The following is a 23,020-nucleotide window of genomic DNA, read 5'->3' on the forward strand; positions in this document are numbered from 1 at the left end:
CATTCATCTTTCGATGGACACAGAGGCTCCTTCCAGAGTTTGGCTATTGTGGACATTGCTGCTATAAACATCGGGGTGCAGGTGTCCCAGCATCTCATTGCATCTGTATCTTTGGGGTAAATCCCCAGCAGGGCAATTGCTGGGTCGTAGGGCAGATCTATTTTTAACTCTTTGAAGAACCTCCACACAGTTTTCCAGAGTGGCTGCACCAGTTCACATTCCCACCAAGAGGGCAAGAGGATTCCCTTTTCTCCGCGTCCTCTCCAACATTTGTGGTATCCTGCCTTGTTAATTTTCACCATTCTCACAGGCGTGAGGTGGTATCTCATTGTGGTTTTGATTTGTATTTCCCTGATGGCAAGTGATGTGAAGCATTTTCTCGTGTGCGTGTGGCCATGTCTATGTCTTCCTCTGTGAGATTTCTGTTCATGTCTTTTGCCCAATTCATGATGGATTGTTTGTTTCTTTGGTGTTGAGTTTAATAAGTTCTTCAGAGATCTTGGAAACTAGCCCTTTATCTGATACGCCATTTGCAAATATCTTCTCCCATTCTGTAGGTTGTCTTTTAATTTTGTTGGCTGTATCCTTTGCTGTGCAAAAGCTTCTTATCTTGATGAAGTCCCAGTAGTTCATTTTTGCTTTTGTTTCTTTTGCCTTCGTGGATGTATCTTGCAAGAAGTTACTGTGGCCAAGTACAAAAAGGGTGTTGCCTGTGTTCTCCTCTAGGACTTTGATGGAATCTTGTCTCACATTTAGATCTTTCATCCATTTTGAGTTTATCTTTGTGTATGGTGCAAGAGAGTGGTCTCGTTTCATTCTTCTGCATGGGGATGTCCAATTTTCCCAGCACCATTTATTGAAGAGACTTTTTTCCAGTGGATAGTCTTTCCTCCTTTGTCGAATATTAGTTGACCATAAAGTTGAGGGTCCACTTCTAGATTCTCTATTCTGTTCCATTGATCTATATGTCTGTTTTTGTGCCAGTACCACACTGTCTTGATGACCACAGCTTTGTAGTACAACCTGAAATCTGGCATTGTGATGCACCCAGATATGGTTTTCTTTTTTAAAATTCCCCTGGCTATTCGGGGTCTTTTCTGATTCCACACAAATCTTAAAATAATTTGTTCTAACTCTCTGAAGAAAGTCAATGGTATTTTGATAGGGATTGCATTAATCGTGTAAGTTGCCCTGGGTAACATTGACATTTTCACAATATTAATTCCTCCAATCCATGAGCATGGAATATTTTTCCATCTCTTTGTGACTTCCTGAATTTCTTTCAGAAGTGTTCTATAGATTTGGGGTATAGATCCTTTACCTCTCTGGTTAGGTTTATTCCTAGGTATCTTATGCTTTGGGGTGCAATTTTGGAGAATGTTCCAGGATGTAAAGTTCTGTAGATATCTGTGAAATCCATCTGGTTCAGTGTATCATTTAAAGCTCTCGTTTCTGGGGCAGCCCCAGTGGCTCAGCAGTTTAGCGCTGCCTTCAGCCCAGGGCGTGATGCTGGAGACCAAAGATCGAGTCCCACGTCGGGCTCCCCACGTGGAGCCTGCTTCTCCCTCTGCCTGTGTCTCTGCCTCTCTCTCTCTCTCTTTCTGTCATGAATAAATAAATAAAATCTTAAAAAAAATAAATAAAGGTCTCGTTTCTTTGGAGATATTGTGTTATGAGACCTATCGAGTGTAGAAAGCGCTAGACTGAAGTCACCAAGTATAAGTGTATTATTATCTAAGTATGTCTTAACTTTGGTTATTAATTGATTGATACATTTGGCAGCTCCCACATTTGGGACATATATATTGAGGATTGTTAAGTACTCTTGTTGGATAGATCCTTTAAGTATGAGATAGTGTCCCTCTTCATCTCTCACTACAGTCTTCGGTGTCAATTTTAGTTTATCTGATATAAGGATGCCTACCTGTGCTTTTTTTGAGGACCATTTGAATGGTAAATGGTTCTCCAACCTTTCATTTTCAGGCTGTAGGTGTCCTTCTGTCTAAAATGAGTCTCTTGTAGACAGCAAATAGATGGGTCCTGCTTTTTTATCCAGTCTGACACCCTGCGCCTTTTGATGGGGTCATTAAGCCCGTTCATGTTCACAGTTACTATTGAAAGATATGAGTTTAGTGTCATCATGATATCTCCTCAGTCCTTGTTTTTGTGGATTGTTCCACTCAACTTCTTCTTAAAGGGGAATTTTAAGAGTCCCCCTTAAAATTTCTTGCAGAGCTGGTTTGGAGGTCACATATTCTTTCAGTTGCTGCCTGTCTTGGAAGCTCTTTATCTCTCCTTCCATTTTGAATGAGAGCCTTGCTGGATAAAGTATTCTTGGTTGCATGTTTGTCTCATTTAGGACCCTGAATATATCCTGCCAGCCCTTCCTGGCAGGCCAGGTCTCTGTGGAGAGGTCTGCTGTTACCCTAATACTCCTCCCCATAAAAGTCAGGGATTTCTTGTCTGCTTTAAGGACCTTCTCTTTATCTTTGGAATTTGCAAGCTTCAATATTAAATGTCGAGGTGTTGAACGGTTTTTATTGATTTTAGGGGGAGATCTCTCTATTTCCTGGATCTGAATGCCCGTTTCCCTCCCATATTAGGAAAGTTTTCATCTATGATTTGTTCAAATACATATTCTGGACCTCTGCCCCTTTTGGCGCCCTCGGGAACCCCAATTAAATGTAGGTTTTTCTTCCTCAGGCTGTCACTTATTTCCCTTAATCTATCCTCATGGTCTTTTAATTGTTTGTCTCTTTTTTCCTCAGTTTCCCTCTTTGCCATCAACTTGTCTTCTATGTCACTCACTCCTTCTTCCACCTCGTTAAACCTTGTCGTTAGGACTTCTAGTTTGGATTGCATCTCATTCCATTGATTTTTAATTTCTGCCTGATTAGCTCTAAATTCTGTAGTCATGAAGTCTCTTGAGTCCTTTATGCTTTATTCTAGAGCCACCAGTAGCTGTATAATAGTGCTTCGGAATTGGCTTTCTGACATTGATTCGTAATACAGATTTTGTAACTCTGTGGGAGAGAGAACTGCTTCTGTTTCTTTCTTTTGAGGTGAGGTTTTCCTTCTAGTCATTTTGCTCAGTGCAGAGTGGCCAAAAAGAAGTGTTGGAAAAGGAGAAAAAGAGAGGAGAGAAAGAAGGAAAGAAAAGAGAGAAAGAAAAAAGAAAAAAGGAAGAAAAAAAGAAAAAAAGAGAAGAAAAAGAGAAAAAAAGGGCGGGGGAAGCAAACAGTAATCAAAAAGCAAAAAAATAAAAATAAAAATAAAAATAAAGAAAAAGAAAAAAAAAAAAAAACCATGGGGAGTATCTTCTGATTCTGTATGCTTAAGTCCCTTGAATTCCCCTGGAACTTGTCAGTCTAGCTAGTCTTCTGGGAGAGGGCCCTGTTGTGGTGATTTTCAGGTGTTAGCACTTGGGGGAGCTGCTCTGCCCCCTGCCTGGTGCAGGGCTCAGTGGGGGTTGTTTACCCCATGAGGCCCCAGGAGGAACAACCACAGTGGCGGCGGCCAGCTCTGGAGCCCTGGATTCAGCTCCTGCAGTAACTACAGAGCTCTCCGCCTGCAGGGGCCTGGATGCTCTGGGGCGGGGCGGCTGATCTGCTCAGCTCGGGGCAGGAGCGTCCTTGCTGTCCTGGTCCCTCCTGGCCTCTGCCTGTTCCAGGGGGGAGGTCGGATCCTGGGCTCAGTCCCCAGCGACCTGTGCTCCCGGGCCTGCTCTGTTGAGATTCGTGCTCCCTGCCACCGAGCAGCCCCCTCCGCGGAGCCGCCGCCCAAGCCCCTCCAAGCTGCTACGGGGTCCAGCCGTGTGCGCGCTGCAGCCCTTTAGGGAGTTCCCACACTCTCCCCGGAGCGCAGGTGTCTGTTAGTGTCCCAGGCAGCCTGAGGGCATCCCCGCACTCCTGGGGTCTTTCTCTAACTCCTTGGGAGTGCCTCCTGCCCGGGAAGATTGGTGAAGCTCCTGCTTCTCTGGGTTGGTGCTTCCCTGTCTTGGGGGGCACTCGCCGGCCTTAGCCCGGCTCCTCTTGGGGCCCCTCCCCCTTGGATGCCTTTTGTTTCTTTATTTCTTTTTTCCCCGTCTTCCTACCTTGATGGAAGCATCAACTCTTCACACTAGCATTCCAGCTGTTCTCTCTTTAAATCTCAGGCCAAATTCATAGATTTTCAGGATGATTTGAAGGTTATCTAGGTAATTTGGTGGGGACAGGTGACTTGGGGACCCTACTCTTCCACCACCTTGCCCCTCCCTCTCTCCCCCTCAGCATCTTAAAAGCCATCTACGAAAGGCCCACAGCAAATATCATTCTCAATGGGGAAGCACTGGGAGCCTTTCCCTTAAGATCAGGAACAAGACAGGGATGTCCACTCTCACCACTGCTATTCAACAGAGTACTAGAAGTCCTAGCCTCAGCAATCAGACAACAAAAAGAAATAAAAGGCATTCAAATTGGAAAATAAGAAGTCAATCCCTCCCTCTTCGCTGATGACATGATACTTTACGTAGAAAACCCAAAAGATTTGCTGTCTATAGGAGACTCATTTTAGACCTAAGGACACCTATAGCCTGAAAATGAAAGGTTGGAGAACTATTTACCATTCAAACGGTCCTCAAAAGAAAGCAGGGGTAGCCATCCTCATATCAGATGAATTAAAGTTTATCCCAAAGACGGTAATAAGAGATAAAGAGGGACAGTATATAATACTTAAAGGATCTATCCAACAAGAGGACCTAACAATCATGACTATTTATGTCCCGAATGTGGGAGCTGCCAGGTGTAGCAATCAATTAAAAACCAAAGTTAAGACATAGATAATAATACACTTATACTTGGTGACTTGAACACAGCACTTTCTGTAATCCAAAGATCTTTTAAGCACAATATCTCCAAAGACACAAGAGCTTTAAATGATACACTGGACCAGAAGGATTTCACAGATATTTACAGAACTTTACATCCAAACCCAACTGAATACACATTCTTCTCACGGGCACATGGAACTTTCTCCAGAATAGATGACATACTGGGTCACAAATCAGGTCTTAACCAATACCAAAAGATTGGGATCGTCCCCTGCATGTTTTCTGACCATAATGCTTTGAAACTAGAACAAAACCACAAGAAGAAGTTTGGAAGGATTTCAAATTCGTGGAGTTTAAAGACCATACTGCTAAAAGATGAATGGGTCAGCCTGAAAATCAGAGAAGAATTAAAAAGATTCATGGAAAATAATGAGAATGAAGATACAACCGTTCAAATCTTTGGGATACAGCAAAAGCAGTCCTGAGGGGGTAATATATCGCAATACAAGCATCCATTCAAAAACTGGAAATAACTCAAATGCAAAAGCTAACCTTGCACCTAAAGGAGCTGGAGAAATTACAGCAAATAAAACGTTCACCCAGCAAAGAAGAGAGTTAATAAATGCTGGAGCAGAACTCAATGAAATAGAGACCAGAAGAAGTGTGGAACAGATTAACAGAACCAGGAGTTGGTTCTTTGTTTTTTTTTTTTTTTTTTTTTTTTATTCTTTGAAAGGATTAGTAAGATAGAGAAAAAATTAGCCAGCCTTATTAAAAAGAAGAGAGAAAAGGCTCAAATTAATAAAATCATGAATGAGAAGGGAGAGATCACCACCAACACCAAGGAAATAAAAACGATTTTAAAAACTTATTATGAGCAGCAATACGCCAATAAATTAGGCAATCTAGAAGAAATGGACACATTTCTGGAAAACCACAAACGACCAAAACTGGAACAGGAAGAAATAGAAAACCTGAACAGGCTGAACAGGCTGATAACCAGGGAGGAAATTGAAGCAGTCATCCAAAACCTCCCAAGACACAAAAGTCCAGGGGAAGATGGCTTCCCTGGGGAATCCTATCAAACGTTTAAATAAGAAACCATACCTATTCTACTAAAGCTGTTCCGAAAGACAGAAAGAGATAGAATACTTCCAAACTCAATTTATGAGGCCAGCATCACCTTAATTCCAAAACCAAAGACCCCACCAAAAAGGAGAATTATAGATCAATATCCCTGAGGTACACATATGCAAAAATTCTCAACAAGGTACTAGCCAATAGGATCCAACAATACATTAAGAAGATTATTCACCATGACCAAGCGGGATTTATCCCCAGGATGCAAGTGTGGTTCAACACTCGTAAAACAATCACTGTGATAGATCATATGAGCAAGAGAAAACACAAGAAGCATATGATCCTCTCAATAGATGCAGAGAAAGCATTTGACAAAATACAGTATCCATTCCTGATCAAAACTCTTCAGAGTGTAGGGATAGAGGGAACATTCCTTAGCATCTTAAAGTCCACCTACGAAAGGCCCACAAAAAATATCATTCTCAATGGGGAAGCATTGAGAGCCTTTCCCCTAAGATCAGGAACATAACAGGGATGTCCACTCTCACCACTGCTATTCAACAGAGTACTAGAAGTCCTAGCCTCAGCAATCAGGCAACAAAAAGAAATAAAAGGCATTCAAATTGGCAAAGAAGAAGCCAAACTCTCCCTTTTCGCAGATGACAGGATAGTGTACAGAGAAAACCCAAAAGACTCCTCCCTAAGATTGCTAGAACTGACAGCAATTTGGCAGTGTGTCAGGATACACAATCAATGCCCAGAATTCAGTGGCATTTCTATACACTAACAATGAGACTGAAGAAAGAGAAATGAAGGAGTCAATCCCATTGAAAATTGCACCAAAAGCAGAAGATACCTAGGAATACACCTAACTGAAGAGGTAAAGGATCTATACCCTAAAAACTACAGAAAACTTCTGTAAGACATTGAGGAAGACACAAAGAGATGGAAAAATATTCCATGCTCATGGATTGGAGGAATTAATATTGTGAAAATGTCAATGCTACCCAGGGCAACTTACACGATTAATGCAATCCCTATCAAAATACCATGGACTTTCTTCAGATAGTTGGAACAAATCATCTTAAGATTTGTGTGGAATCAGAAAAGACCCCGAATAGCCAGGGGAATATTAAAAAAGAAAACCATAGCTGGGGGCATCACAATGCCAGATTTCAGGTTGTACTACAAAGCTGTGGTCATCAAGACAGTGTGGTACTGGCACAAAAACAGACACATAGATCAATGGAACAGAACAGAAAATTCAGAAGTGGACCCTCACCTTTATGGTCAACTAATATTCGACAAAGCAGGAAAGACTATCCACTGGAAAAAAGACATTCTCTATAATAAATGGTCCTGCAAAAATTGGACATCCACATGCAGAAGAATGAAACTAGACCACTCTCTTTCACCATACACAAAGATAAACTCAAAATGGATGAAAGATCTAAATGTGAGACAAGATTCCATCAATATCCTAGAGGAGAACACAAGCAACACTCTTTTTGAACTTGTCCACAGCAACTTCTTGCAAGCTACATCCATGAAGGCAAGAGAAACAAAAGCAAGAAAGAATTATTGGTATTTCATCAAGATTAGAAGCTTCTGCACAGCAAAGAAACAGTCAACAAAACTCAAAGACAACCTACCGAATGGGAGAAGATATTTGCAAATGACGTAGCAGATAAAGGGCTAGTATCCAAGATCTATAAGGAACTTATTAAACTCAACAGCAAAGAAACAAACAATCCAATCATGAAATGGGCAAAAGACATGAACAGAAATCTCACAGAGGAAGATTTAGAGCATGGCCAACAAGCACATGAGAAAATGCTCCGCATGACTGGCCATCAGGGAAATACCAATCAAAACCACAATGAGATACCACCTCACACCAGTGAGAATGGTGAAAATTAAAAAGACAGGAAACAACAAATGTTGGAGAGGAAGTGGAGAAAGGTGAACCCTCTTGTCCTGTTGGTGGGAATGTGAACTGGTGCAGCCACTCTGGAAAACTGTATGGAGGTTCCTCAAAGAGTTAAAAATAGATCTGCCCTACGACCCAGCAATTGCACTGCTGGGGATTTACCCCAAAGATACATATGCAGTGAAACGCCGAGACACCTGCATCCCAATGTTTATAGCAGCAATGTCCGCAATATCCAAACTGTGGAAGGAGCCTCGGTATCCATCGAAAGATGAATGGATAAAGAAGATGTGGTCCATGTATACAATGGAATATTACTCAGCCTTTAGAAATGACAAATACCCACCATTTGCTTCGACGTGGATGGACCTGGAGAGTATTATGCTGAGTGAGATAAATCAATTGGAAAAGGACAAACATTATATGATCTCATTCATTTGGGGAATATAACATTTAGTGAAAGGGAATAAAGGGAAAGCAGAAAAAAATGAGTGAAAATATCAGTGAGGGTGACAAAATATGAGAGACACCTACTTCTGGGAAATGGACAAGGGGTAGTGGTAGGGGAGGTGGGTGGGTGGTTGGGGTGACTGGGTGATGGGCACTGAGGGGGGCACTTGGCAGGATGAGCACTGTGTGTTATGCTATATGTTGGCAAATTGAACTCTATTTTAAAAAATTAAAAAGAAAAAGAATCAGTGATAATGTGGAACTCAAACCCAATTTCTCTTTCCCCTAGGGCAACTTCAAATTAATATAAAAATGATTATGTGCTGATTTTTGTACTTTCACTGAGAATATCACAAATTTTGGGAAGAAATTGCCTCTTAATGATCTTTATTAGCCCAAATTACAAATACTGACAATAAATATAAAAGGCATCCTCTTCTTAACTCTGCCTATTTATCTACATTGTGTCTTTTATGCTCGTTTGTTATAGAAGCATTAAAAAAAACATAGAATGTGAGAGCTGCATTGAATATTTGTGATGTCTCATTATGTCACAGCAAAACCTGAGATCCAGAGATATAAAATTTATCACAGGGGGAGGCCAGGAGGACCATTTAGCCTGGAGTCTCACTTTCACTAAGGGCTCCAAGTTTAGGTATTTGAGATATTCTCCAAAACGTTTGATTACTGCATTTTTGCATGATGATGGCTTTATTTTGAAAAATAGACACATGTAAAATTCATTGCAATTTTTCTAAGCTTGTTGTCTCATTTTGTACTTTTTAATATATACCAGGAGATGCCTTGAGAGTGACCTTCCCATGATTGTCAAGAAACCTAGTAGCAGAACTGACACCAGAACCCAGATTTGCTAATCCATAGTCAGAGTGCTTTCTGCTACACCATACTGCTTCATAAGAGCCAGTTGCTGGCCTTTTATAAGTTAAGTTAATTCATCTTTATCTACAAATTTGAATCCTCTGTCCAAAAAGAACCACCCACACCACTTAAACTCACCAGTTCATCACTAGGCCTACTCTCTCTAATACTGTCTTTTCTCCCTGCCATACCCAAGCAAACAGTTGACCACCATCTTAATAATAAGTCCCATTTCTTGAGAATCTCCTATGTGCTATGCACTTTATCTGTGTTAATTCACATCCATAAAACAATCCTGCAATACTATTTTCATTTTACGGATGACTGAACAGAGAGAGGCTAAGAGAGGTTTATCTAAGATTATGCAGCTAAATAAATGGTATACCTGGAATTTAAAACCAAGTTTATCTGACTGCAAACTGTGCGTTCTGCCCACTTTACCTAATATTACTCTTTAACTCATGCATAATGACTCTGGGAGGACATATATAAGGATCAAGGCAAAATCACCTTCTTTATAGAGCATTCAGCTTGTCAAGAATAAAACAGCTGGTAGCTGGGATTTAATGATCTGACAGACACTTTCTCTGCAGTTCTACCCTGTCGGCCAGTCCTCTAATAGAAACTCTTCCTGAAAACCCAGAAGCTACTTACTTGACCAAATGTCTTATAAGAAGTTCCAGCATCTCTCGGTTCTTTTCAGGTAGCTTATATACCAGGGAGTGAATGGCTCCCAGGCGGTAATCCAGGTTGTCAGACTCTGAGAGAGAACAGAGAGAGATAGTTTTGCCTTTTGGGCAACTGGATCAATCAAACTTTCATATATACACACAAACATACACACACACACACACACACACACACACACACAATCAGAAACACAGAGAGATGAAATGAAACAGAGATAAACAGGTACAGAGAAACAATGGCAATGAGAGACCAAGAAAAAAAAGACACTGAGATGGAGAGAAAGACAAAGAGACCAAAATGCAAAAAGAGGGATAAAAACAAAGAAATAGGCCTAGAAAAAATGAAAAACAAAAAGAAGAGAGATCAGAAAGACAAGAACATAAGACCATTTCTGAGGAAGTCATAGTTCTAGGTACATCAGGATGTTCTAAAGTTCCACATGTAAACTTCCATTGGAAACTCTTGCCCATCCATCTTTTTGTGGTGCTGGGACATATACTGCTACCTCTAGGTTTATGTAAAAATCACTGAGACAGCTCAGAGTAAGGATCAAAGGTCCCATTCCTCAACAACAATTCATTATGAGGTCAAGTCCTCTGAATATTTTCCTGCACACCACAGACAGCACAGAGTAGTAGAAGGGCCATGTAGAGATAGGGAGGGATACTCATACAGTGGCTTTAGCCAAAACTTTTAATACTTCTTCAGCTGCCAAGTTTTGGGTTGATTCTATATGCCTTATTCCTTGTGGAATGCTTCACCTTCACTTTCAGTTTTATCATCTAGAAAATATGATTCTAGCACTAATAGATTAGGAGTAATAATTCATTCACAGCACAAATGGAAAGCATTTGAAAAGGAAAAGTTATGAAAAAAGCTAAAACAGCAACTATAATGGAACCATTTTGCTGTTCCCTAGTTATGTGAGCCAATGCTCTTCTTGTTCTGATGAAAGAGGCACAGTTGATAAAGCCTTCTCATCTGTCACATCCCTCATGTTAGCCAGTTTTCTCCAATTTACTCAACCTACATTGATTTATGGAAAATAGTGAAACACTTTAGCTAGACAGCAAGCAAGAATACTCTCACTTGGAAGTGGATGAAATCTATGGATAGGTTTGTTTTTCCCCCCTCACTTTCTCTCAAGAAATTTTCTAGGTTCATTGCCGTGAACATCATTAAGAAGTGAAGACAACACAATTAACTAGTAACATAAATACTTACTGGCAGCAGAGACCAGATCTTTGTGAAGTCTATAGGTCATGACAGGTTCAGAAAGATTCCTGAAATTAATGAAGACTGTAAGTTCCTTTGGGGAGGAAATAACCAGGCATTGTATTTTCAGTTCCGCGGGCAGCAAGGCTTAAGTTTCTGATCCCTATTGCTTAGTGTGACTACATGCATTTCTCTCTTCACCTGAAACTTTGTCAGAGGGATGTTAGTTACCTGAAACTTTGTCAGAGGAATGTTAGTTACTAGTTACTTACTAGTAATTCAATAAAATACCTGCAAAAGTATAGGCCAATTGGTCTGGCAAGGTCTGTAATTAATTCCCAAAAGTGAAAGGAGTCACAAACCAGTCCTGAAAAATTCCATAGTGGACCCACTCTGAATGCTGCTATAAAGTCCTCACAGTTTGATAGTTCCTTAGTTTTCAAACTGTGAGATGGAGCAGTTATCCAAATCCCAGTTTAATATAAGAGGAGAAAATTGAGGCCCAAAAGATTTCTTTATTTAGTAAAAAAAAAAATATTGGCTGAGCACCTACATTACTTGAGATTGTGCCAGATATTTGGGATCCAGAGATGAGTAAGATAGACCCCAAACCTTCAAGGAGCTAACAGTCTAGTTGAGAAGCATGCCATATACAAAATTTGCAATGTAAAAGGATGAATGTGATGATAAAATAAAGTTAGGTGGTGGTGGCTCGGAAAAAAATATAATCCCCTTATAATAATAGTAAATGCTTCACTGTTCTAAGTGATTTGCATATATTTATTTACTATTTTAATCCTCATGACAACCATGTAACATATTGCTATTATCTCCATTTTATAAATGGGGAAACTGAAGTTCAGAAAAGTTAAATAATTCATCCAAGGCCTCATATAGCCAGTAAGTGACAGAACTAGGCAGTCTGTCCTGAGTCTATGCTCTTAATCACTGTTATACTTACTGTTTCCCACTGCTATTATTGTAGCAGTTAAGAGATAATAAAGGCCTAAACAAAAATAGTGGCATCGGAGATAGAAAGAAATGATGAAGTAAATTATTTAAAAGACATTAAAGACAGAACTTCTTTAAATGATTGGGTATACTGGTGAGGGAGAAGTCATCTGATTTGGGATACTGGATGGAACAGAAATGGATTCAGAAGGAAGTGGAGATGCTAAGCCAGAGGGACTTTTGGGGTAACCAAAGGGAGAGGTCTATTAGGTAGATGGATAGAATGCCCTTCCAGATCTGAGAAGTAAATAAGAAAATCACAAACCTAGGTGAATGGTTAAAACCACAGAACAGATACCACTGCTCAAGGAGAGATGGCCAACTCATAGCCAACAGCTACATGAGGCTCTCCATGTATTATTTGTCCAGAATAGTATATAAAAAAGAAATGGAATTGTATCATTATCAGACTATAAGAAATTGAGGTATTTCACATAAAAATCTGTATTTTCTCCCTCTCTTGAAAAAATTGAAAGATCTGGCTATATTGGGCCTATATGGTTATTTGTGGAAGTAAATAATATTGCTGATTATATATAAACAAAGGGACCATCATGCAAATACAGGTTCAATAAGCAATGTTTTAATATGAAAGTACTCCACTTCATTCATTTTTCATGTCCTGGTCCCTGTGGATATTTGAATTTTACATCCCTCTGTTATAGTAAAAAGAGAAGAGAATCCTGGGAAATATCAGGTAGAAAGTTCACAAAGAAGACTGCTAAAAATGGCCAAAAAGGTATGAGGAAAGCCAAAAGCAAGTGATAAAGTAGAATCCAAAAGAGGAGAAAGTTTCAAGGAGGACTTGTTAACAGCTTCAAATGCTACAAAAAAAAAAAAAAACTTCAAGTAAGTTAAAGACTGATAATTGTCCATTGTGTTTATAATTGAGGGAATAACTAGTGATCTTGGCAAGAGCAGTGGCAGTAGAGCAGAGTTGGGAGGGAGATTGAAATGGGAGCAAACTGGGAAGTTAAGAAGTAGAGACCCTGAGTGTATATTACTTCATATACTGAAGCTTGGAGAAGAAGGCATGAAGTATCTGCCTATTAGGCAATCTCATCAAGCTCCTGCCTTCCAATTATCATCTATATTATCAATGATTCACAAATCTTTAGCTCAAGCTCAAAATTCTTCTCTGAATTCATTCTCATATAGGTAGTTGCTGACTTAATATCTTGCCCCAATTTCTTCAGGGAACCCAAATTTGACATATCTAAAGCCCAACTTGTCATCTCACTTACATCTAGTCTTTTTCTTCTGTTTCTCAAATCTGTAAATGTATGGCCACCATTTGGATGTATGGGCCAGAAACATGGAAGTAACTCCTTGATCTCCATCTCCCATTCTCAGATATAAATTTATTCATTAAATTTCTTGAATATGCTTACTTCCACAATCTATACTGCTACTCCCTAGCTCAAGCAGAAGCATCATTTCTTTCATGGACCACAGCAATAGCCTACTAATTGGTTTCTACCTCTACCTATTTTGATTCCCTCTAATAGATCTCTATTTTTTTTTAATTTTTTTAAAATTTATTTATTTATTTATTTATGATAGTCAGAGAGAGAGAGAGAGAGAGAGAGAGGCAGAGACACAAGCAGAGGGAGAAGCAGGCTCCATGCACCGGGAGCCCGATGTGGGATTCGATCCCGAGCAATCTCTATTTTTTAATGAAAATCTCATCATGTAATCTGCTTAGAATCTCTCAATTCATTCTCATTCCTTTTAAAATAAATCCGACTCCAATTCTTACAATGACCCATATGATCTTGCATGATCTGGCTCTTAATATCTCTCCCTCGCTCTGTCAATACTCTGTCTATACTGGTAGATGTGGTTTCTTGATGGTGTCATTCTCTCTTGTGCTTCAAGGCCTTTGCATATTCAATTCTCTCTGTCTGGAACTGCCTCCTCTCAGCTAACTCCAAGTTATAATTCAAACCTCAGTTCAAACAACAACCAGAATATATGCCTTCATAGCACCTTGCACCTTTTCTTCAGAGTACTTATTATGGTTTGTTATATTTGTATGATTATTTGTTTTTTTTCTGCCCTCCTAACTGGATTATAACCTTTTAAAATCCAGAGACCATATCTATTCAGAACCATATGCCTACTGCCCAGCATTACTGTCAATGCTGGGCAGAACCAATGCCTACTGTCAATTTCCTCATCTGTAAAATTAGTATGATACCACCTACTGTAATACGATTGTAAATATATACATATATATATAATCAATGTGAACAACTAAAACACTGCTTAGCACAGAATAAACCCTCTAACAATAGTACATTTCTTCTTTGCAGATGCCAGATAAACACTCCTGGAAAGAGCATTCATGTTTATATAAAGTTCTAAGATGATACTATAGCAGAAGGTCATTTAACAGCAATATACGGGACCCAACTTCTTTTGGATTAATGATATTCAAGTATCTATCCTAAATTCCCAAAGAGTAAAATAATTGAAAAAAAAAAGACATTTAGTAAATAAATTATGGTACATACCATTGGACATAAAGAATGGTAAGAAATGAATGAGTTTAAAAAGTATATGTCCCCCCTAAAAAAGTATATGTCCCAAATAATTTTGCATAATATAAATTTATGCCATTGAACTAAACGATATATTTATTACCACTGTGCATCATCAAATTTTGCTGCTAAGGTAAATTTTGTTTTCCTATTATTGTCATTTCATTCAGTTCTAACATTTGTATGGTTGTATTTTCCTGGTTTTTTAAGAATTTCTATTATATAGAATAAAGCATGAAATATGACACATAACACATGAACACATATTATGTTTGTATAAATACAATTTAATATTTCAAAATAATTATTCAACAATACATGTTTTTTTTTTTCAACAATACATGTTAACAAACTTGAATTATCCTATGTTCTGTTGTCACATTGTGACATCACTCTGTGCACAACGGCAAAATTTCCATTAATTTAAGGGTATGATTTTAAAAATAAACATTTTCTCCAAGAAATCATTTTTCAATAATAATTCTTCTATTTTGATGCTTCACTTGCCTAAATTCCCGGATTAAAGGTCTTCTAATGCACATTCTTTTTTCATGGAAATCCTTTTCACTCTTTTTCTTCAGCAATCCTATCTAATCTCCTGATACTGTGACCACATAAGCTCCAATCTCCATCCAAATTTCATTTAATTTCATTTCGACAATGAAAAACAAAGTCTCAAATTGTATCAGGCATACCTGAGGTAGAATTTCAAAGAGCTGGTTATTGTCTTAATATCCCAGTCACTAATATGAAAATCAACATCTCCTGGGCATTTAGGATCTATTTTGAGGAAAAAGGAAAAAAAGGAAAAAAGTTAATGCTCCAAAACTTCTTAATTTTTACCCTTTTAAAGGAAAAATAAAGTGGGACACCCAAGTGGTGCAGTGAGTTAATCATCAGACTCTTGGTTTCTGCTTGGGTCATGATCTCAGGGTCATGGGATAGAGCCTAGGGTTGGGCTCTGTGCTCAGTGCAGAGTATGCTTGGAACCCTTTCTCCATCTTGCTCTGCCCCTCCCACTATTCTCTCTCTCTCTAAAGTAAATAAGTAAAATATTTAAAAAAGAAAAAGAAAGTACATTATATTTTAAAAAGATAGTTACTCTACCCAGTTTTCAAGAGATGAAAATTCTGTACCACAAACACATCTCTGATGTCTCAAAAATCCCCTTGCATTCCAGACAGGCATGTAAGAAGCTTGGAAATAATTTCTTCCACCCAAATAATAAGAAAAAAAGTATAAAAAACTGAAAATCAACTCTGCTTAAACCCATCAGAGAACTGAGGTCATAAACAAACTACTGTACTAAAAACCAAAGAGAGACAGGCAGATCTAGGAAAAAAAAACTTATTACAGCAGAGGCCCAGGAGCAGAAAACTCCTTGGGAACCACTACAGGGTTGGAAAAACTTAATCTGCAATTGATAAATTGCTGGAAACTCAGTGTGGACAAGTTTGAGAGCTAAAAATTATAAGGGGGCCAGGGAGACTTGCATTCTTTTGTGAATTTTACCTCCAGGAGTCCTATCAGGTTGTCACAGTAAAGATCTGAGAAAAATTCACTCATGTTTCTGTGCTTCTTTTTATTAAAAGAAAGGACAGGGATCCCTGGGTGGCGCAGCGGTTTAGCGCCTGCCTTTGGCCCAGGGCGCGATCCTGGAGACCCAGGATCGAATCCCACGTCAGGCTCCCTGCATGGAGCCTGCTTCTCCCTCTGCCTATGTCTCTGCCTCTCTCTCTCTGTGATGACTATCATAAATAAATAAAATTAAAAAAAAAAAAAAGAAAGGACAAGAACCATATGACCCTCTCAATAGATGCAGAAAAAACATTTGACAAAATACAGCATCCTTTCTTGGTTAAAAAACTCTCAGCAGTGTAGGGATAGAGGGAACATGGCTCAATATCAGAAAAGTCATATATAAAAGACCCACAGTGAATATCATCCTCAATGGGGAAAAACTGAAAGCTTTTCCTCTAAGATCAGGAACATGACAGGGATGTCCATTCTCACCACTGTTGTTCAACATAGTACTACAATTCCTAGCCTCAGCAATCAGACAACAAAAAGGAAAAAAAAAAGGCATCTGAATCAGCAAAGAAGTCAAACTCTCACTTTTGGCAGATGACATGATTCTCTACTAGAAAACCCAAAAGACTCCACCCCAAAATTGCTAGAACTGATAGAATTCAGCAAATTCACAGATATAAAATCAATGCACAGAAGTCACTCGCATTTATATACACTAACAATGACACAGCCAGAAGAGAAATCAAGAAATTGATCTCATTAACAATTGCACCATAAACCTGATACCTAGGAATAAACCTAACCAGAGGATCTATATTCTGAAAACTCTAGAACACTTATGAAAGGAATTGAGGAAGTCAAAAAGAAATGGAAAAACATTCTATGCTCAAATGTCCATGCTACCCAGAGCAATCTACACATTCAATGAAATCCCTATCAAGATACCCTCAGCATTTTTCACAGAACTGGAACAATTCTAAAATTTGTATGGAACCAGAAAAGACCCTCAATAGCCAAAGGAATGTTGAAAATGAAAACCAAAGCTGGAGGCATCACAATTCCAGACTTCAAGCTGTATTAAAAGCTGTGATCATCAAGACTGTATGGTACTGGCACAAAAACAGACACATTGATCAATGGAACAATTAGAGAACCAAGAAAGGGACCCTCAACTCTATGGTCAACTAATCTTTAACAAATCAAGTAAGAATATCTAATGGAAAAAAGTCTCTTTAACAAATAGTGTTGGGAAAATTGGACAGATACTTGCAGAAAAATGAAATTGGACCTCTTTCTTACCCCATACACAAAAATAAACTCAGAATGGACAAAACCCCTAAATGTGAGACAGGAATCCATCAAAATCTTAGAGGAGAACACAGGCAACAACCTCTTTGGCCTCAGCTGCAGCAGCTTCTTGCTAGACATGTCTTCAAAGGAAAGGGAAACAAAAGCAAAATTGAACTATTGGGACTTCTTCCTTAATACAAAAAGCTTTGGCACAGCAAAGGAAACAGTTAACAAAACTAAAAGGAAATCCATGGAGTGGAAGAAGATATTTGCAAATGACTTATCAGAAAAAGGACCAGTATCCAAACTCTAAAGAACTTACCAAACTCAATACCCAGAAAACAAATAATCCAGTCAAAAATGGGCAGAAGACATGAACAGATATTTCTCCAAAGAAAACATACAAATGGGCAATAGACACATGAAAAAATGCTCAACTTCAGTCTGCATCAGGGAAATACTAATCAAAACCACAATGGGATAGCACCTCAAATAAGTCAGAATGATGAAAATTAGCAACTCAGGAAACAACAGATATTGGCAAGGATGCAGAGAAAGGGGAACCCTCTTACACTGTTGGTGGGAATGCAAACTGGTGCAGCCACTTTGGAAAACAGTATGGAGGTTCCTAAAAAAGTTCATAATAGAGCTACCCTACAACTCAGTAATTACAGAATATATTTATATATATATATATATATATATATAAACACGGAATATTAGCCATCAAAAAGAATGAAGTCTTGCCATTTTCAGTGATGTAGATGGAACTAGAGTGTATCATGCTAAACGAAATGTCAGAGAAAGACAAATACCATATGATTTCACTCATATGTGGAATTTAAGAAACAAAAAAATGAACATAGGAGAATGGAAGGGAAAATAAAATGAGATAAAAACAGGGAAGCAAATCATTAGAGACTTAACTATAGGAAACAAACTGAGGGTTGCTGGAGGGGAGGTGAGTGTCGGGGGATGGGGCAATTGGGTGATCTACATAAAAAGCAAAGATTTTGTGTCTGACCTGGGGAATATTGTTAAATAAATGATGACAAAATTTCTTAGTTTATATTGTATGGATGCAAGTTATTGATGTAAGTGATCTAGAAATCATGTAAAATTCCTAAAAATCTGATACATCTTGGTATATCATTAGTCATAATTCTAGCAATTACCATAAAATGTCATATGTCACAGAAATAACCAAATTTTGTTGATAACCCTATTATAGTGAACTATCATCAGATCTTTAACCTTGGACATTTGTAAGTCTTTTACCATTTACAGACAGTTATTATTTACTCTGATGCTTTTGCAAAAGCATCTTTCATCTTTGGCGATTCATGAAAAGGATCTGACAATTACTCTAGAATACAGATTTCTGATAACTACCATTGTAAAACTGAATGGAGCAAGAATGTCCAGAACCACTGGAAAAACAATATTCAAGCAGAAAAACAATAACATAAGGATGAATAAACTGATGAGGATGATTATATTTAAAAAAAGTTTTTTCTTTGGACAGCCCGGGTGGCTCAGCGGTTTAGTGCTGCATTCAGCTCAGGGTGTGATCCTGGAGTCCTGGGATGGAGTCCCACATTGGGCTCCCTGCATGGAGCCTGCTTCTCCCTCAGCCTGTGTCTCCGCCCCTCTCTGTGTGTGTGTGTGTCTCTCATGAATAAATAAATAAATAATCTTTAAAAAAATGTTTTTCTTTGAAACATTGCTGGTTCCTTAATGTTTTCTTTTATCCACATTTAAGGAAAACTTTTTCTCTTTTTTCTTAAGCTATCTATGAATTAGAGGAATTTTGTAAAATATAGCTTTTTAAACAGAATTTACTTTTTTTCTCTCCCTGATTTCTCCAGAATTTGGAAAATTTTTTGTTCTTATTTTCAAGGCAATATAGTTATTTGAATAAGCTCAGTAAGAATCTGTTTTTTTAGGCACAACTGGAAACAATGGTTATGCTACCAATGTATTGACTGGAATGTTACATTTGAGAATATGCATAGACTCAGATATGAAGAAACAGCTTTAAAGAACTAAGGTTGACTTTATGGAGTCAAAAAAGTTCCTTGGAAAAATCAGCCTAGTACCTTGTTCCCAGCAGCCTAACCTGGTGAGTAAACGAGTTCACTTCCTGGTAGGCTCATGGACCTCAGAATATGTTGGGGGGCCTCATGAAGAGAGTAATTCATCCAAATCTAAAGGTATTCCAGAAGCCTGATAGTGAGTCTTTGGCTTGGTTTCTTAGTGTGGAGATGATTTTGAAAGTCCAATCTCAGATTTATGAAAAGTTCCAGCAAAGCAGAATTAAAAAGAGCCTATATAGTCAAACACTATATTTGCTTTGCTCATATAAATAATCAGGCCAGTATAATGAGACTAGACTTATTTTGCAAACAAATCAATCTCACTGGGATTATCTTTGATAGAAATGAGGGCCATTGTAGAGAAAATGAATGTGTCTGTAGAAAATTATAACACAACTCTGTAAATACTAAATTCTAGTCCAATTTATTGTCATTGAGATTTGGTTACATAACTCTACACTGAACTGGATTCTAAACTCTGCTAGTTTCCTCAATTATCCAGTCTATCAGCTACAATTTTTGAAATTAATATTTCAAATTTTCTCCCACCCTTCTATTCTGGGATTATTAGGAATAAAGAGTACTCTTGAACTTCCTTGAAAGGGACTGTACCAGGCCCCTCTCACTATCCAGACAGGAGTTAAACTTTAGGAACTTGAACCTTAGGTCCACAACTCCCAATTTTAAAAAGCTCCCCTAGACTTTTGGAGCTGCACATCAGCTGGAGGTCTAAAATTATTATTGACTAAGAACGTTCTTCCCCAGAAGTAGATGGCATCTTGAAGTAAATAGCTCTCCAAATATTGTAGATCAAGATCCTCATCTCCAATGGATGTCTTTATTCCTTTTGCCTTTCACTACTTGCATTTCTTGTTAATGCACAGGAAGACAAATCTCCTTAACTCTAGTGCCTATACCTTAATCGACTACTCAAGCAATAGCTGCCCAACAAAAATCCCCAGACTCTCTGGACAGAGTTGTTTTTGATAATAGGATAGCCCTTGATTACCTTTCTGCTGAGCAGGAAGGTGTTTGTGCCATGGTCCAAATCATATGCTGCACTTGGACTGACACTTCTGAGGACGTTGAGACTCAGCTACATGAGAATATTGAACAACTCACTTGGATTAAGAAAGCTTTAATGGGGTCTTTCTTTGACTTTCTTTGATTCTGATTGGTTTGAGTCTTAGGAACCATGGCTCCGAAGTACACTCCAGACATTGGGAATTACCTTGCTTATAATAATCATAGCACTCTCCCTGGTATACTGTATTGTCTCAAAAGCTTTAAACGCATGCTCACAGCTGCTAATCACCAAGAAAATGACTTCTCTAAGATTAGAATGTCAGAAAAGGAGCAAAGAGAATGACCAAGTTAAAGAATGTGAGCCTGATGTCATGATGTATGAATACTGGACAGATTCAGCAAAAACTAACAACACACACACACAAAGAAACACCTGTGAGCACTCCACTTCAGTAGCTGGAAGTAGCACTCATGCCTTAAATTTTGATCACATCTCTCAATTAGGCTGAGAGTCTGTTCAAAAGAGGTGGACTTCTTAAAAAAATATGACAATAGGCCCCAAAATGAAGTGACTTATGTTAAGCCCAACATAGCCCAAATTGAAACTTAATTATTATTTTGGGTTTCCTAGAGATGGAATTTTAAATCAGTCCATCAGGAATCATCTGATCGGCACTAGTTAGATTATATGTCTGATAGACCCCTGTCATCCCCTAAAGGAAAGTAACCTTGCAATAAGCAACCTACTTTTCCCAATATAACTTCCTGTTGCTGCTCCCATCTGCCTATTAAAGTAGTTCATTTTATACAGAGCCTTGCAGCTCTTTTCTATCTGATAGACTGAATGCTGCTCAATTCAAATGGATATTTCCTCAAATTAGCTCTTAAAAGTTTTAATATGCCTTAGTTTATGTCTTAGCAGTACTTGTACCTACCATGCAATGTAAAATTGTGAGTGCAAGTATAGACTGATCAATTTGTGAATTCAATTCTGAATGTATACTTATACTACAATGGGACATGCTGGGATCCCTGGGTGGCTCAGCAGTTTGGAGCCTGCCTTCAGCCCAGGGCGTGGTCCTGGAATCCCGGGATCGGGATCGAGTCCCACAAAGGGCTCCCTGCATGGAATCTGCTTCTCCTTCTGCCTGTGTCTCTGCCTCCCTCTCTCTCTGTGTGTCTCTCATGTATAAATAAATAAAATCTTTTTAAAAAATGGGACTTGCTGAGCATTCTTGTTCTACAAATCTTGCTGATTTCTAATATTTGTTTTTATTTGAAAAAAAGTATGTGAAAGTTTGCTAAATGTAAGTGGAAATCAGTGACTTGTACCATTATTAAAAGAACATGAGAAATATATGAATATGGAACTATAGCTGGATTTTGCTGTGGCCAGCACTGTGTCATGGGTTTTGCGACTTTTAGAACTATGATTACAGCACTCATTCATTTCACAGATACTTCCTATGCTAGCCATTGTGCTGGTTATTAGGTTCCTGGAGATCCAAGTATTTGTGAAAAAAACAAAACATCAAGTGATGAATGCTAGAGCATGTACTACCTACCTGAGAATTCTGTAAATGCAATTTTCCCAGATTACAGCTAGGTTCAATCGAGAGAAGACTAATCATTCATTTCTGATTGAATTGACTGGTTACTTGTATCTGAAAGGGTCTCCAATGTGAGCTAATGGGAGAGATATATGAAAGTAAATTTAAAGTTACAGTATATCAGAATGGAAGGAGAGGGATATGGGAAGAATGATAGGGGAAAAAAAAGATAAAGAGAGGTAAAGAGCAGCCATAAACACTAATGTCTGTCATATAGTAGACATTCGATAAACTCTGAATCAATGGATGAAATGGGGTGAGCTATAAGACAGGTCAAAAGAAAAGCAGAAAGTAGTTTATAAGTTAGGACAGGAACATGTAGAAGAGAAGCAAAAAGATCAGGAAGAAAATAAGAACCAGTGGAGTTCAGACAGAAGAAATAAGGTATATACTTCATATCAGAAAAAGAATACTTTTATATTATCCCAAAGTTAATATATTCTTCTTACAGGCTTCATGTAAATAGTATGAAAGACCTTGGTTCAAGAAGCAGGCTGTTTTTTCAAAAGGGAGCACTGATTTTTCTTCTCCAATTGCCTATACTGCCAGGAGGAGAACAACAGAACCCTGAATCTGGGATATTCCAGAGTTTATTCCAGAAAATGTAGGACTGTATCCATGAACTACATGGCTGCTGCTAGACTCTATGCTCCATGAGGGATGGGATTTTTGTCTATCTTTTCATTGTTATACACCTAACACCTGATATAGTGCATGGCACATAGAAAACAAGGAAAGTAGTCAGCTTCCAGAAGCTGCAAAAGGCAAAGGAACAGATTCTCCTTTAGAGCCTCCAGAGTGAATGCAACCCCACCAATGCCTTGGTTTTAACTCCATAAGACTTGTTTGATATAGTAGCAATA

General features: G+C 38.5%; 1 protein-coding gene across 5 annotated transcripts in view; it reads right to left on the reverse strand.

Moving 5' to 3' along the window:
* Positions 1-23,020, reverse strand: part of OPHN1 (oligophrenin 1) — a 526,295-nt gene that overhangs the window by 111,854 nt on the left and 391,421 nt on the right. For all 5 annotated transcript variants that reach the window (XM_038587601.1, XM_038587598.1, XM_038587599.1 and 2 more), the window contains 3 exons: positions 15,301-15,385; positions 11,061-11,119; positions 9,801-9,906 (listed from right to left, as the gene is read on the reverse strand). In XM_038587601.1, the coding sequence (XP_038443529.1) occupies positions 9,801-9,906; positions 11,061-11,119; positions 15,301-15,385 (250 nt within the window). The remainder of the gene's footprint in view (positions 1-9,800; positions 9,907-11,060; positions 11,120-15,300; positions 15,386-23,020) is intronic.

The sequence above is a fragment of the Canis lupus genome, chromosome X (genome assembly GCF_011100685.1).
Source record: "Canis lupus familiaris isolate Mischka breed German Shepherd chromosome X, alternate assembly UU_Cfam_GSD_1.0, whole genome shotgun sequence".
Taxonomy (NCBI): domain Eukaryota; kingdom Metazoa; phylum Chordata; class Mammalia; order Carnivora; family Canidae; genus Canis; species Canis lupus.